This window comes from Microcebus murinus, chromosome 24 (assembly GCF_040939455.1).
Source record: "Microcebus murinus isolate Inina chromosome 24, M.murinus_Inina_mat1.0, whole genome shotgun sequence".
Classification (NCBI taxonomy): Eukaryota; Metazoa; Chordata; class Mammalia; order Primates; family Cheirogaleidae; genus Microcebus; species Microcebus murinus.
The window spans coordinates 16,143,089-16,159,727 of NC_134127.1; the positions used below are offsets into that span (position 1 = coordinate 16,143,089).

General features: G+C 44.5%; 1 protein-coding gene across 2 annotated transcripts in view; it reads right to left on the reverse strand.

Annotated features, from left to right (window-relative positions):
- MTUS1 (microtubule associated scaffold protein 1) overlaps positions 1-15,458 on the reverse strand; it is a 98,677-nt gene extending 83,219 nt beyond the window's left edge. For both annotated transcript variants that reach the window (XM_075997108.1, XM_075997107.1), the window contains exons 1-2: positions 13,362-15,458; positions 6,871-7,066 (exon numbers count right to left, since the gene is read on the reverse strand). In XM_075997108.1, coding sequence (XP_075853223.1) covers positions 6,871-7,066; positions 13,362-15,458 — 2,293 coding nt within the window. The remainder of the gene's footprint in view (positions 1-6,870; positions 7,067-13,361) is intronic.
- Between the last annotated feature and the right edge of the window lie 1,181 nt (positions 15,459-16,639).

The window sequence follows — 16,639 nt, forward strand, 5'->3', positions numbered from 1 at the left end:
TCTGTCCAGCTATCCAAACAAGACAGCTGGGAAGACACCTAGGACTATTGACCACACTGGAGCTGATCACTCTTTCTCTAAGATGTTTTAAGTACATGCCCCACTTTCTGCTCCCCAGAACTCGCCAGACCTTTAAAAAGCCCGTGCCTAGGCCGGGCGCGGTGGCTCACGCCTGTAATCCTAGCACTCTGGGAAGCCGAGGCGGGCGGATTGCTCAAGGTCAGGAGTTCGAAACCACCCTGAGCAAGAGCGAGACCCCGTTTCTACTATAAATAGAAACAAATTAATTGGCCAACTAATATATATAGAAAAAATTAGGTGGGCATGGTGGCGCATGCCTGTAGTCCCAGCTACTCGGGAGGCTGAGGCAGGAGGATTGCTTGAGCCAGGAGTTTGAGGTTGCTGTGAGCTAGGCTGACGCCATGGCACTCACTCTAGCCTGGGCAACAAAGCAAGGCTCTGTCTCAAAAAAAAAAAAAAAAAAAGCCCGTGCCTAGACTGCTAGACCCAACCTGCCTCAACCTTCCACTGGCCCCGACACTCGCTCACACTCAAGGCACTCTGATCCCAATCTTGACATTCCCCAAATACACCGCATGCCTTCGTAACTCAGCATCTGCACCTAGCGAATGCCAGCCACCTTCGTCTGCTGACACACTCCCCATTCCCCTCCCTGACACGCAGGCCCATTCCAAGACCAGGTCAAAGGTCATCGTTCTCCTCCAGTCTCCCTCACGTTGAGCAAGTCTCCATTCCAATCGAGCCCAACAACATTTTTAAACACCTGTTGTGTAACAGGTGTTTACACACACAGTGCTGGGCACTAGAAAATAGAAACATAAGGAAGACCTGGAGTCCTGGATTCCATGGGTCTTCCAGTTTATCGGGAGACAGATGTAAGAAAATAATTACCATGTGGCACAGGAAATGCAAAGTGTCACCGAGGCCAGGGCAGCTGATCTGGGATGTGGAGGAGGAAGAGCTTGTGTTGTAATGATTTGCTTAGACACCCTTTTTCCAACTAGTAAGCTCCTTAAGTGGGCACATTTGCTTGCTCCTGCTGTTCAGATTCTCAGAATCTACGAGGCATCTCAGCACACGGCAGGTGCTCCAAACACTTCTTGAAAGGGTAAATAAGAGAGACTGCATCATGACAGATGAAGCAGACGTTATGAGTCATTGCATAAAGCAATCTATTCCAGAATTACTGGCAAGTGAGAAGTGTGCAAAATGCCTGGAAAAGACCAAGGATTTACAGCGATGATGCTAGCAAGGAAGGAGAGAGAAGACGCTTGTCTGCCGGGCACCTACTACACGGCCCTCCTAGGTCTGGCCTCATCTCGTCCCCCCCCCCCACGCGCTCTGCTCTCTCCGGCCCCCACCACGAGCGACAGGCAGCTCACTACTCCCCCAGCTCCCCACACAGCGCCCCCCTCGGGCCTTTGCACTGGCTGCGCCCTTTGCCCAGCAAGCCCTCCCTCCTGCCATCCAGACCCCTCCCCCCCCGCAGTGTCACCCTTTCAGTGACACCTTTTTTGACCACTCTGTCTAAAACTCTAACTCCCTTCACTGCTTTATTTTATTTTTTATTTTTATTTTTTGAGGCAGAGTCTTACTTTGTTGCCAACACTAGAGTGAGTGCCATGGCATCAGCCTAGCTCACAGCAACCTCAGACTCCTGGGCTCAAGCGATCCTCCTGCCTCAGCCTCCCGAGTAGCTGGGACTACAGGCATGCGCCACCATGCCCGCCTAATTTTTTTCTCTCTCTCTATATATATATTAGTTGGCCAGTTAATTTCTTTCTATTTATAGTAGAGACGGGGTCTCGCTCTTGCTCAGGCTGGTTTCGAACTCCTGACCTCGAGCATTCCACGCACCTCGGCCTCCCAGAGTGCTAGGACTACAGGCATGAGCCACCGCGCCCAGCCTCCTTCACTGCTTTATTTCTCTCCTCGGCACTTATCATCATCTTAACAGGCTACAATTTCACTTGGTTTATCTTCTGACTCCCATTATTAGCATTTAAGGTCTCTAAGGGCAGGAATTTGTCCCTTTAGTGCACTTTGTCATTCCCAGCACTTAGAACAGTTTCCCTGCAAAGGTACTAGCAACTCGTTAACACACGCATCCTCCGATGAGGAGTTTATTCATGTCCATGGAGGAAGGACCGAGTGTCAAGATGAAGGGCAAGGGAAGGCCCACCGGGCCCGGGCCAGGCTGCCTGGCCACTTCCCGGCTCCAACACTCACGCATTGTTTAACTGTGGGAGAATTACTGAAGCTTTCCAAGCCTCAGCTTTCCCCTCTGCAGAATGGGCATGATCATAGTATCTACACCTCAGGAGCTGTGGGAATTCAATGAGACGCTGCATTTAAGAGAGCTTACCACAGCGCATAGGCACATCACATGCACACAAAACATGCTAGCTACTGCCGCTATTTTTATGGAAAGAAATCCCAAGACACATTATTTAAAAAGGTTTCCAATTACATATAAATATAGAGCCACCCATGAGCAACACATTACAGTTAGCTTTTAGGATAACTTACTGGGTGATCATTTTGGGGTTTTAAAACCCTTTGCACTTGCTTGTTTTCTCGATTCCTTTATTCTACTTAACCGTGTCGAGTCACACTCGACATCTGAGTGCAAAGGGTAAATTATTCATTTCTGTTAATGCAAGTATGTGAAAAAAATTCTCATCATGTTGCTTACTGCCTCTCTCAAAGTCTCGCCCAAAAAAGGCTTAAGGGATATCAAAGTAATTTGAAAAAAAGATTGTGAGTTCTCTTTAATAAATAAATGAAAAAAATCAGTTTAACACAAACCAAGAAGGAAACAACTTAGCAAGAAAGAAGAGAAAGCTGTAACGATGGGGGCAAGTCGTTGCAAGTCTGGGATGGACTACTATCTGGAAAGGCATTTACTTTATTAACCCACAAAGAACTGAATTAAAACAGAGGTTTGCCCTTTTGTAATGTGACTTTCTTTCTCTAAAGGAAACTAAAAAACCATCTCTCTTTCATGAAGACTTTCTTCACCAGACCCACCCCTGGACGTCCTCCGCCTCTGGGGCAGGGAGGTGTTCTGTGATCCTTCTGGAATCCTACCTGGCTCAGGCTGCCCACTGGGAAGAGCAACACATCCATTTATCATCTAAAACCTGCAAGCACTGGTATAGCCTCCAGAAGAACGTGACAGCCAGTCTCTGAAGACGCCAGGGTCAATCATCGAGCATTAGTTTTCAAAAACCATGTAAAACCATTTATATCACAGTCAGTTGATACTGAGCTTTAAGTCAAGGGGTTAAAAGAAGAGTGCCAGTTCCTAAACCCACTCAGATGAGCACAAGAATGCTAATTTTCTCAAAACTCAGGGTGTCATGGCCGGGCGTGGTGGCTCACACCTATAATCCTAGCACTCTGGGATTCCGAGGTAGGAGGATCGCCTGAGGTCAGGAGTTCGAGGCCAGCCTCAGCAAGCCTCAGGAAGCATGAGATCCCATCTCTACTGAAACTAGAAAAAATTATCCAGGTGTGGCGGCGCATGCCTGTAGTCTTAAGTACTCAGGAGGCTCAGATAGGAGGATCGCTTGAGCCCAGGAGTCTGAGGTTGCTTTGAGCTGTAAACGAATGCCACGGCACTCTAGCCCACACAACAAAGTGAGACTCTGTCAACAAAAACAAAACAAAACAAAACTCATGGTCATACTAATAGCATTCCTAGCGACTAACAGAGTGAGGGTTATGAGCATGGACGCCAGAGCCCTACTGCCTAATCTGAGTGCTACCTCTGCCTCCCTCACTCTAGGTGCATAACTTTGGACAAGTTATTTAACTTTTTCTGTGATTGTTTCCTCATCTACAAAATGGGGGTGAGCCTCACAAAGTTACTATGAGGATTAAATGAATGTATAACAGAAATTATTAAAATAGAGCCTGGACTTGGTATGCATTTAATCCCACCTTATTTGAGTGCAACAACAAAAAAATACACACTCCTTAAACAAAGGTACTTTAGATTTGGTTTCTTATAATTTCTTATAATCAGGTTGCTCATAAATTTCCACATTTTGACAAGTAAAATGAACGGCTCCATTGGGTTTTATTCCAATTCTTTCTCATACTCATTTTAAAGCTTCAAAAACCTGGCTATTTCAACTCTAGGTCTGGTTTTCTACTTAAGCTTTCTGAAAGGATTTATTGAAAACCCCAAAATGGCTGGAACATTCCTGCCGCTTACCTTTCAGTAGAGTAACTTTGTATGACCATAGTGGATATCCATTTGGTTTCAATTTTCTAATACACAAACCCTTCATTGTACAATAAATGGCAACAGGCTTGCAATGATCTTAAGGCACATTGTTTTTGCTCCTTGATTTTTCTGTTCTACTTTTGACCTTGTGGTGACTGAGTTTCTTGTCCCCTACAACAAAACACCTCTCAATTTATTGTGAACATCCAAACAAGTCAGTTGCTATTAATTTAATAAAAAAAAAAAAAACCAGAATACAGCATAATCAGGTTAGTGTTCTTGGTCTGCTCGAGCTGGCATAACCAATACCAGATGAGACAGCTTAAACAGAAAATATTTTCACCCAGTTCTGGAGGCTGGGAAGTCCAAGATCAGGGTGCCAGCCAATGTGCTTCCTAGTGAGGGCCCTACTCCTGGCTTTTAGACCATCTCACTGTGTCTCAATGGCAGAGAGAGTGAGCTATGATGTCTCTTCCTCTTCTCATAAGGGCACCAACCATATAGGATTAGGGTCCCACCCTTGTGACCTCACGTAACCTTTAATCATCTCCTCACAGGCCCTGTCTCCAATCACAGTCACACTGGGGTTAGGGCTTTAACATATGAATTTTCTAACCATTCAACTATGAAACTCAAGTTCAAATCCATGACATTTCTGGTTGCATTAAAATTTTTTCCATTCATATATGGAAAACCACCAGGTAAAATATATTGTTTAACTCAGACTGAAAAAATCTGAACAAATACCTCAGTTATCAAGCTCAATGACACAGGATAATTAAAGCTCAAAAACCTTCCCTGTCTTTTGATTAAGACTAAACAGATAAGACTTTTCTAAGACATGACAGTATGTGACACAAAGTACTAAAACAATGCTTCACTGTTTAGTGGGACAGATCGTAAGAATTCTGTCTTTTATAACGTACCCTGTTTTGGGCCTCATTTCTTAAAAGTATGTGCAATTAAGGTTTTCTGGAGATTCAAGCATCATGTGGAGTTCTAGATTCAGACCGGAAGCAGCCACTGCTCAGAAACTGTCCCTAGAAAGATAAGGACTGCAAAAGCTCATGAGGCCTTAGAGTCACACACCCTTTTGTTTTCCAAATGTGAACGACTGAAGTCCATGGATGGGACACGACTTGCTCAGACAGCTCACTGGGACCAGGGAGGTACTAAAACACAGGGCTTCTGACAACAGGCCAGGGTGCCAGTGGCCACCCCCCAATGCCACCAAGCCACGGGTGCTGCTCACATCCAAGGAGAAGGGCGCTGCCCATCCTCTGGCAAATACCATGAGCTTCATCGGACAGCAATGGTTAAGAACCAGAGCTTTGATCCCCTCCTCATGGGTCGACCTCCCCATCTGTGGCAATATCCGAAATAAAAACCAGTATTTTTCCCAACGTCTTTCGGCTTCTCTTTGGTTTTCCTCCCAAATGACTGACACTCGAAGCTGATGAATTCCTCTTTCCCACTTAGCTCTCCTGGGGATGGAAATGGCAACGCGCTGCACATCCCATTCCTTCCACGCAGACCTCTTCCCGGGCCTGCTCCCCAAAACCACACGGCCATGGGCTGGGCTTAAGTCTAAATAAACAGCCCTTAATATACTTCTGTTATAGGCTTCTCACACTAGACCCTTTCATGATAAGGATGGAAAATAAAAACCTAAAAATAACTAAATTGTAGAGTGGTAGATAGAGCTTCTGGGATTTGGTTGGTTTTGTTAGTTTCTATAAAAACATTCTCACACACACACAAAAAAATTCTCACCTGTGTGGACGTCTAACGACTCTAGAGGCACAATTTTCCAGACCACTCAAAAGTTGTCACTAGTTTTATAAGGGAACTTGTGTATCAATCCCACATGGCTTTAATTTGCTCAAGGCTCCTTGAGAAACACAAACAGAAACCTCCAGAAACAAACCGTGTTCCCTACAGGGTGTCCTCCCTCACCTAGAAAGGCTAGAAGGGTTTTTGTCTTAGTCTTTATGAAACTGGGACTGGCTTTTCCATTTCCCGCTCTTATTTGTAACACAAAGAAATCCGTACATCTGCCCAATTTAGTATCACATTTAACAGCTATTCTTGAAGCTGCCAAGTTTCATGGGGCCTCACCTGACTTTAAAACTACAACTTCTAAAATATAAGCCAACATTAATAACAGTTCGTATTAGAGAAGTTTAAAACTTTTAGTCCTCTTCATATCCCTGTAAATCTACATCTTTCAATAAAATGCAGGAAAAAAAAAATCTCATCTCTTCACACGTGGCTGAATACACATTATGAATCTACTAACACTTGAGTATTGTTAAGCACTTAACCATTTATAAAAAATTTTTAAGTGATTCAATATTTACAACTGCCAAATTGCATATTTACGTATGCATCCTTCTGAACAGCTTATAATGTGGTTTATGCTCAAATATGTCTCCCCAACTAGCTCAACAATAAGGGATGTGTCTTTCTCTTCCTTCTCAGCTCAGGATGCTGGTCCACAGAAGGCTAAAAGCTTTAGTGACAGAATGTGTTAGTCCTAATAATCAAAACTGTCTAGTTTCGCTTTCAAATAATTCATAAACTGTTATAAGCACAGTTGACAATTTTATTCTTACCAGAAGTGGTCACACGCCGTATCCTCTGCGGAGACAAAGCTCGGTCAGAATTGAGATTTCTGCTGTCGCTGTTCCGCCTCAAACAAGAAACAGAAGGGCCCACTTTGGCTTTTGGAGTAGGTAATTTCCTCAAACTGCAGGAGTCAGGCGTGGATGTTCGTCTACCTGAGGTGGCTGTAGTTTTTGAAGCAGGACCCTATGCAAACAACAGTCCAGATTTTTAGTTCGGATCATACTTTCTTTTTTTTGAGACAGAGTCTCACTCTTTTGCCCAGGCTAGAGTGCCCTGGTGTCAGCCTAGCTCACAGCAACCTCAAACTCCTGGGCTCAAGCGATCCTCCTGCCTCAGCCTCCCAAGTAGCTGGGACTACAGGCATGTGCCACCATGCCCGGCTAATTTTTTCTATATATTTTTAGTTGGCCAATTAATTTCTTTCTGTTTTTTAGACGGGGGTCTCACTCTTGCTCAGGCTGGTTTCGAACTCCTGACCTTGAGCGATGCACTCGCCCTGGCCTCCCAGAGTACTAGGATTACAGGAGTGAGCCACCGCACCCGGCCCGGATCGTACCTTCTCCTTCCCATTTCCTTGCAGGGTAGTGATAGGAAAGAAACAATTTCTGCTTAAGTGGATGTACCAGACGAGTATGGTTGCCCCTCCATACCACGGGGGATTCATTCCTGGACTCCCACAATACCAAAATCCACAGATGCTCAAGTCCCTGATGCAAAGTGGGGCCGTATTTACACATAACCTGCACACATCCTCTTGTGGACTCTTTTTATTTTAATTACTTTAATTTTTATATTTATTTTTCTTTAATTTCTTTTTTTCCAACAAAGCCTCCAGATAGCATCCTCTTGTAAACTCTCAATCATCTCTAGATCACTTATACCTAACACAACACCCACGCATCACTTCATTCACGTGGATTCAACATGGTAGTCTGCAAATGGCAAATTCAAGTTTTACTTTTTGCAACTTTGTGGAATTGTTTTTTCCTGAATATTTTCCATCCAAGGTTGGTTGAATCCATTAAACCCACCGATATATGGAGGGCTGGTTATCCCTTCTCTGGGTCCTGTTCTTCCATAGCTTTAAATGCTGGTCTTCACTGGGGCCTAACTTGATCCTGTTCTCTGTTCTCACCGTGTACTCTCCCTACAAGATCTTATCTGCCATTTCAGCAGTCACCCAGGCACTGGTGCACCCAAAATCCACATGGATTCTTTTTTTTCTTTTCTTTTTTTTGAGAAAGAGTCTCGCTTTGTTGCCCAGGCTAGAGTGAGTGCCGTGGCATCAGCCTAGCTCACAGCAACCTCAAACTCCTGAGCTCAAGCAATCCTCCTGCCTCAGCCTCCCGAGTAGCTGGGACTACAGGCATGCGCCACCATGCCCGGCTAATTTTTTCTATATATATTAGTTGGCCAATTAATTTCTTTCTATTTGTAGTAGAGACGGGGTCTCGCTCTTGCTCAGGCTGGTTTCGAACTCCTGACCTACAGCAATCCTCCCGCCTCGGCCTCCCAGAGTGCTAGGATTACAGGCGTGAGCCACCGCGCCCAGCCCACATGGATTCTTAATGTCTGTCTGCACCTCCCACTCGGCATCATTCAGGCACCTCTATTGAACAATAACAATAATCATATTATTGTTGGTTTTTATTGAGATGTAGCCCTTACACTATGCAAAATACCACTCTAGATTCTACATATATACATCAAGTCATTTAATCCTAATAGTCCTGTGAGGCTGATATATTTATCATACCCCATTTTCCAAATGGAGAACATGAAGCACTTCCTAAAATTAAACTGACTTTACCCATCCATCTCAAAACGTCTCTCTTCCTGCATTGACAACATACCCAGGAGCCCAAGTTAGACAACAAAGGCCATTTCTGGGTGTTGCTTTCTTGCCTCCTGTGCCCCTCTTTGTCACCTGCCTTCACGTAAGCCACATTGCTTTTCACCAGGGTTCCTGAAACCATATCCTCAGGATCCTTCTCATCTCCCCAGCTTCTAGTTCGTCTTCTACTACTCCCCTGCTAGGGCCTCTCTCCAACACTCAGATAGGACCGGACGGCTTCCCTCTGCCTTCCAGCTAAAGTCCAGTCTTCTCCTCACGGCACAGCAAGCCCTTCCTGACAGGGCAGCCCCGCGATTCCTCAGCGTTTCCCTCACTCCAGCCCCTGCCAGCCCCACTACCTGGAGTCCCCCTACATCAGATTATCCTCCTGTCTGTCTTCATCTCTGCACATGGCATTCCCTCTACCCAGAATACTTGCCCTGCAAGTTGCAGCAAGTGACTAACATGACATCTGCCCTAGAAACCTCCTTGCCACCACCCCACTCCCCCTCCTGAGGTACAGCAGGCCGCCATTCGCATCCCCAGCTTAGTATTTTACATGCCCTGCTGGTTGGTTTGCTTTCTAACATTACCCACCACAACAGGCAGTCTGTTGGCCAGGGGCTGTATCTTTCCTCCCTATATCCTAACAACCACCACCACCACCACCACCACCACCACCACCACCACCCACACCCACACCCACACCCACACGGTGGGGAAGCAGAGAAGAGGAGGGGAAGAGAGGTGACAGTGGATGGGGAGGGGAGAGGGGGAGAGGAGAGGGGGAGGGGAAGAGGGGAAAGTGGGATGGGGAGGGGAAGAGGGGGAGGGAAGGGGAGACTGGGAGGAAGGGAAGAGGGGAAGGGGAGGGAGGAAGGAGAGGGGAGAGTGGAGGGGGAGGGAAGGGGAGACTGGGAGGAAGGGAAGAGAGGAAGGGGAGGGGGGAAGGGGAGGGGGGAAGGGGAGGGGGGAAGGGGAGGGGGGAAGGGGGATGGGGAAGGGGGGAAGGGGGATGGGGGGAAGGGGGATGGGGAAGGGGGATGGGGAAGGGGGATGGGGAAGGGGGGAAGGGGGAGGGGGGAGGGGAGGAGGAAGGGGGAGGGGGAAGGGGAGGGGGGGGAGGAGGAGGGGAGGGGGAGGGAAGGTGAGAGGAGAGTGGTAGGGAGGGAAGAGGGAGGGAGGGGAGAGTGGGGGGAGGGAAGAGGGGGAGGGGAGACTGGGGGGGAGGGAAGAGGGGGAGGGGAGAGTAGGAGGGAGGGAAGAGGGATAGGGGAGAGTGGGAGGGAGGGGAAAGGGGGAGGGAGGGAAGAGGGGGAGGGGAGAGTGGGAGGGAGGGGAGAGGGGGAGAGAGGGAAGAGGAGGGAGGGGAGAGGGGGAGGGAGGGAAGAGGGGGGAGGGGAGAGGGGAATGGGGAGGGGAGGGAAGGGAGAGGGGGAGGGAGAAGAAAGTGGGATGGGGAGGGGAGAGGGGTATGGAAGGGAGGGGAAGGGGGACAGCGAGCAGAGAAAGGGGGAGAACACAGTAGGTGCCCAATAAATGTTCCCAGCTGAACCTTACTCAAAAGATAAATTCCCACACTGTAAACTTTGATTTGCATTCTCCCTTTACATAAGAAAAAACTTGAGCCTCATGGAGACTAAGTGACTTGCCAGGGGTCACTTCTCCGGTGGATAATAGAGCTACCGTTTGAAACTGCTCCAAAATCCATGCTTGTCCTTCAACGTTGCACATTCCCTACTATTACCTTTCTTTTTTTCATAAATCCCAAGTGTTAATTTCCAACAGAGATACATAGAGTCCTATACTGCCGACAACGGAATTCACACAGGAGGGAATGCAACAGTAACTTGGGAGGCCGAAACCCTAAGAGGACATCTGGAGGTCATGTTTTGGCACAGGAGAACAATACACAACTGGCCAAGAAAAGCAGGTGACTGTACACAAACTAACAAAGATCTTCTGTCTCTGGCTAAGTTATAAATTAAAGCTGGCTAAGTTAATCTCCCAGAGAAAACCTTCTTTTAAAAAGTAAAGCAAATTTCTCTTCAAACTTACCAAAAGTGAAATCTTCAGCAAAGCACTGATTTTGCCTTTCAGAGCCAACATTCTCCAGAATTTTGGAGCAGAAAAAAAGGGCAAAGATTCAGGTCAGGGGGCCTGAGTTTGAATCCCAATTTTACTACCTACCAGCTGTGAGAGTTTTAAGTGACCTCACTGAAGGATTGAAATGTCAGTAACAATTGCCCTGTTGTTACTGAGCGGAATAAACAACAATGTATGCAAAGCACCTGAACATTAAATGGCATAATCTATAAGGCACTTTATAAGTGCAAAGTGCTTGGTTGAGAGCAGACACTGTGCAAATATTAATTCCTTTCCTTTTAGGTAATTCCCCACTCCTTTTATCTAACACACTATCACAAATACAAATGATCTCTATAATGGGGAGCTATACTCAGCCTCCTGTAGCAAATTAAAATCAAATTCCTAAAAAAATAAAATAAAAAAATAAAATAAAATTCCTTCTTCCAAATAAGAAACTTCCTAAAGATTCAAATAAACCCTGACCATCAAACAGCAGCCTAAGGATTCAGTAAACTCAAGGCCTAATTTCAGGCAAGATCAACAACCGACCACATTGAAAACTAACATGTCTCCATGATTGTCCCTTGATAGATTCAGGGCAGTTAGAGCCTTTGGGTACTGCTGAAGTGACCAACATACATTGGAGTTCCGATGCAACATGCAGCCTACGTTCATTCATTCTACAGTAAGTGCAAAGTCTGTGGCCTGTGACAGTAGGCCCAGCCCCTCCTCAAGCTCCTTCCTAGAGACACTTTGAAATGCTCAAGAGGCATTGTGGAAAAAGGAGGAAGTCTTTGCATCAGCTGATAAGTAAAAGCACCAGTGCTGAGAACAGGACATAATCCTTCGGGACTTCGTCTCCAATTATGAATCCTAACCGCCAGATTCCTAAGATGAAAAGTAGTGCTTCTCCAAGATAAACTGGGATCGATTTCAACCTGATGACTGTTACGTTACTTCAATACCGCATATCATGAGCCTCAAAAATGGGCTTCCATTCTGCACATCAGAAATATAAAGCTAAGACTGAATGCACAAGTCAAGAAAACCATTAGTTTCACAATGATACAACCAATTTATATTCAAATGTCATTTTTTAAAACTTTATGCTAGTTTTTTCTGGTAGTCAGGGAATGATACAAGTTTCCCACAAATTAAGGGGGAATAAATGTCTTGTTCTATGCGTATCTATACACACCAAACTCAGAATGCTGATTAGAATGAGGAAATTATAATTTAGCAAAATGTTAAATTATAAATGATAGGAGTTTTCTAAGTTTGACTTCAAGAGAACTTAAAAACAAAATCTGAGTTTTGAAACAATGGACAAACTCTTTAGGTTAGAAATCACCGGTGTACCATTTTTTTTTTTTCAACCAAGAAGATTTATTGTTAGAGCCAAAATATCTCTCAACTGACCCAGCTCCAGAACATCTTCAGTCTTTCCTAGCCTTATCTCCTAAAAGGACCTGACATTTCCCTTCCATGTGGCCTCCATGCACCCTGAAAACATTTCTAACACAGCCCTTCTGCTCTTGCCAAGCTATGGTTTCATTCCTCTAATCCATGAGCCCCCCAAGGGGCAGGCTGTCCAAGTCACACCTGCCTTCCTCCCCTGGCACCTACCCCTGTTCCTGGCCCAGAAGACGAGCACCCAAGGACAGCTTGTGTGGGGCTGAAAATACACCTACGTCCCCACTGCCAAAAATAGTGCTGAGGACGAGTACACAATACCCTACAACAGCCTGTCAAATCTTTTAAAACCCAGAAAACTAAACTTTTCCATACTATTCTCAAAAATGCATGCATGTTGCAGGAAAGGCAATCCCTGGACTGCAAATGAATTATTTATTCTTTAAAGAGAATGAATTTAGGTACCCCTAAATATCAGGTGCTATAGAAAACATACTGCTTTTTCACTATGCATGAATAAAACAGATTTTATGTGCCAGGTATCAATATAGTAGGGCTCTACTAGTCCAAAATCGTCACCTTTGGGTCTTGAAGAATTACTTGCCCAAAAGCACATTAGCTGGTCAGAGGCAGAATCAAGACTGGGGCTCACAGAAGACAGCTCTATTTCCCAGAGCTGCCTTCTCAATAACAACAGACCAGGAGTTATTTTTATGTTGATGTGTTTACCAGCTCTCCCTAGCTATTTCTTAAACAGGGTCCAATACATTTTAAAATTTATAAACAAACTTTTTTTCTGAAAAATAAAATACAAGCTGATTATATTGGGCATTTAACTTCAAATAACTATACTAAAATATTAAAGTAACTTGGTTTTTTGGCATAATGTTAAAAGGAACACTGGTACCTTACAAAAATACTGAAATTGAGGATTTTTTTCCAATACACAGGTTTGTCATATTGTGATCTATTAACACTCTAATATGCACTAACTGACAAAACCAAGAATTAACACCCAAAAGCAAATCTGCAAATCTAGTTCTGCAATACTGTTGGCTAACGGATAACTACTTGCTCTGTTTTCTCCACCATTTCTTAAAGCATACCAAAAAAGAAAAAGAAAAAAAAAAAAGATTCACTTACCAAAAACAGAGAACCATATTCAAAAGTCTCATTCATAATTTCCTGTTTTAGCTCTTGTTTCTCCATAGGTATCCCATTTTCTTTTTCACCCTTCTTTTCAGGGCTAATCCCATCGATGCTGGGAACGTAGGTCATTTCCAAACATTCTGCATTTTCCATTTGAACAGGGAGCATGCCTTTGATCTTCTGAAAAAACGCAGCTATGGCCCCAGTCTCACAGGCTGAGTTAGGAGAACTTGCTTTGTCAACATCTTCCTGATTCGATTTCATGGCAGATGTTGTTCTTGGAAGCTTGTGGGAAGCATTTTTAGAATGAGTTGTAACATGCACAGCCTGGCCAGTGATGAGTTTATTAAATTGCTGCTTGTGCGTCTTGTTAATGAGGATTTCTGCTTTTGTGTCTGTGCTCAGGTCCGATCTTGGTGTTTTGCTCAGAACTGTCAACTGTCTTGAGGAAGATGCTGAGGAGGGTGAAGAGGCACTGGTCACCTGGGGTCTTTGGGGGACTTTTGATAAGGTAGGGTCTTTGGGCTGCAACACTGGTCTAGACATAACCTTTGCTTTGACATTCTTGAAGTTGGGTCTTGGGTAACTTATGATTTCAGTTTTTCTAACTTTGCAGCCTACTGGGGTGTTTGTTTTGGTTGTTGATTTTCCTAGACTAGGTTTAGACATGGTCACAGGTGGCCCCTTCAAGGTTGACACATTTTTAAGTTCTCGATTACCCTTCCCCACTTTTTTACATTTCTCTGTCGCTTCAACAGGTGAAACAGAAAAGGTTATGTTTGTGGGTTCCTGGACTGGTGTCGACATGCAAACCATGTCATTTGAGCTAATGACCATGTTCTCTGCCTCCCAAGTCAGTTCAAGTGGCGAAACCATGTTTTGTCCTGGCGAGCTACTGAGTATCGATTCTGAGGTACAATTTTGGGTTCCCGAATCCTTTTCATTGGAGGCAATTTGTGTGTCTTCAGTCACAGTGACCTTAGGATCTGGACTCAGCACTTGGGCTTTATTTTTATCAAAAGCTGGCACCACTAAAGGGCATTCATCATCAACAGGACAATTGGACACTGTCTCTCCCAGATTTTGGCCCATTTCCTTTTGCCCATATGAGCTCCATGAATGCGTGTCACTATTTGGTTCATCTTTAGATAAACAAAAGAACTTCTGTGATGCAGACCCGTTGGAGACTTCCATGCCATCAGAAACTAGTGTTAGAGCTTGTATTTCTTTTTCTCCAGCTAGTCTTTGCTGTGACCCATCTGTGTACTCACTGGTGACCTTCCCGGCAGAATACTGACACTGATCTTCAATATCTGGAACAAAAACCTCAGTTTGCATCATGACATCAGAAAATCCTGTGTAAGTTGTGTCTTGAGCCTCTCCTGGAGTGGCTTGAGGTTTTTCAAAGTTCCTTCTGTCGTAACTAGTTTTTCTTGCATGCATCGTATCAGAATGGGAAGACGCCCAAGTGGAATAGGATAAAGATGATGTATTTCCACTTTTCATACCGGTGGGTGGCAGACTCCCAGTGGAAGGCAAAGAGTGACTGTTTTCAATGGCGTGACGTGATATAATGGCGCAATTAATCTCATCCCCTGTCATGTCAAATGTCTGGTTTAGCTCCAACGAAGGAGAGCAGTCTCCATGATTCAAATCATCACCAGGCTTCCACACAAAAGGCAGAGATAGCTTGACACTCCGGTCCTGAACCGCTTCTAGGGAATGACGATTGTTGGGCAGATACTCACCCTTCTCTGTATTTACAACAAATGCAGGAGACTGAGGAATGGAATCTGTATGCACATCTAACACTGGCTTACTAAGGAAATCACTCGAAGACTTTTGGTGACTGAGTACTTCAACAGGCTGATGATTTAAAGAAATATCTTCACCACTGCCCACAGCAGGGTCAGTTCCATATTCGACCACCATGTCATCTGGGTTGGCAGAATTCCAATTCACGTTTCCGGTTGATGGGTTTCGTGTAGGTGGCGATTTTGGGTTATATGCATATGTATTTCCATTTTTATCACTGATAGCTAAGGATGGCAATTCATCTTCTGTCTTATCATCTGAATTATCATCATTCATCCTGAATATTAACTTTAAGCCTCTGCCATTTTATTTCTTCTTCAATTCCTTTCAAAGGAGAGGGAAGGAAGAATTATCCACCTCGTAAGTTTTTCAGCACGGTTGAAAGCTTTTTAGTCTGAGATGCTTTGAAGACGAATTGATTTGTTGTTCCCTGGAAAAAAATGAAATATGTCATTCAAGTAAATATTAGAAAAATTAACAGTTCACCCCTTGATTCATTTCATTTTCACACTTAGACCCCATAACTATTTTTTTTTTCAGTAAGCATCTTCAGAAGAAGGAACCCACAACTATTGATGTGGGTAATTAAGATATGATTGGCTAATCCTACCACTCCCTTTCAAAGATACTTATTTTTTTTTATTTGAGGGAACAGGGCAAAATGGGAGATGTAGACATGGCCAGTTGTCCCTGTGGCTGACTGCACAACTGACATTCCCTCCCTCCCTACACCCAGGGACTCCCACTTGTCACAAGAGGAGGACGCTAACTCTGGCAATAGTTCTCCCTTCTTGTTGGATGACAGAGTGATCATTCATCCTAATTTGCTTCAGACAGTCCCAACTTGTGTCTGTTGTCCTAGCATAACCAGTAACAGTGGCCCTTACCTTTCATTCTCAAAAGAGACCACTATTATTTCCATAAAGAATGATTATTAAACAGACCTAGCAAATGAGCTTAAAGATCAGTGAAGATTTGGGGAATTAGCATTTCTCCTACCCCTGTTTTCATTCCTATTTTCCAAATATGCCATTTCCAAAGTGAAGAAAAAAAAGTTATTGACTCTTAAAAGTCAAAGTGGTACTATGTTGGAAGTTCCTCAAAAATGTTAGAGTAACCATATGCTATCAACTAAACTGTGCCCCTCTCAATTCACATGTTGAAGCCCTCACCCCCCTATTGTAACAATCTTGGAGACAGAGCCTTTAAAGGATGTGATTATGGTTAAGTGACGTCAAAGGGCAGAGTGCTGATCCCATAGAACTAGTGCTCTTGTAAGAGGAAGAGATACTCAGCCATTCTTTCCACCAAGTTAGGCCACAGTGAGAAGGCAGCTGTCTACCAGCTAGCAGGAGATATCTCCCTAGAAATGAAACCCTGACAGAACCTTGATCTTGAACTTTCTGGCCTCCCAAACTGTGAGAAGATACATTTCTGTCACTTAAGCCACTCTGTGT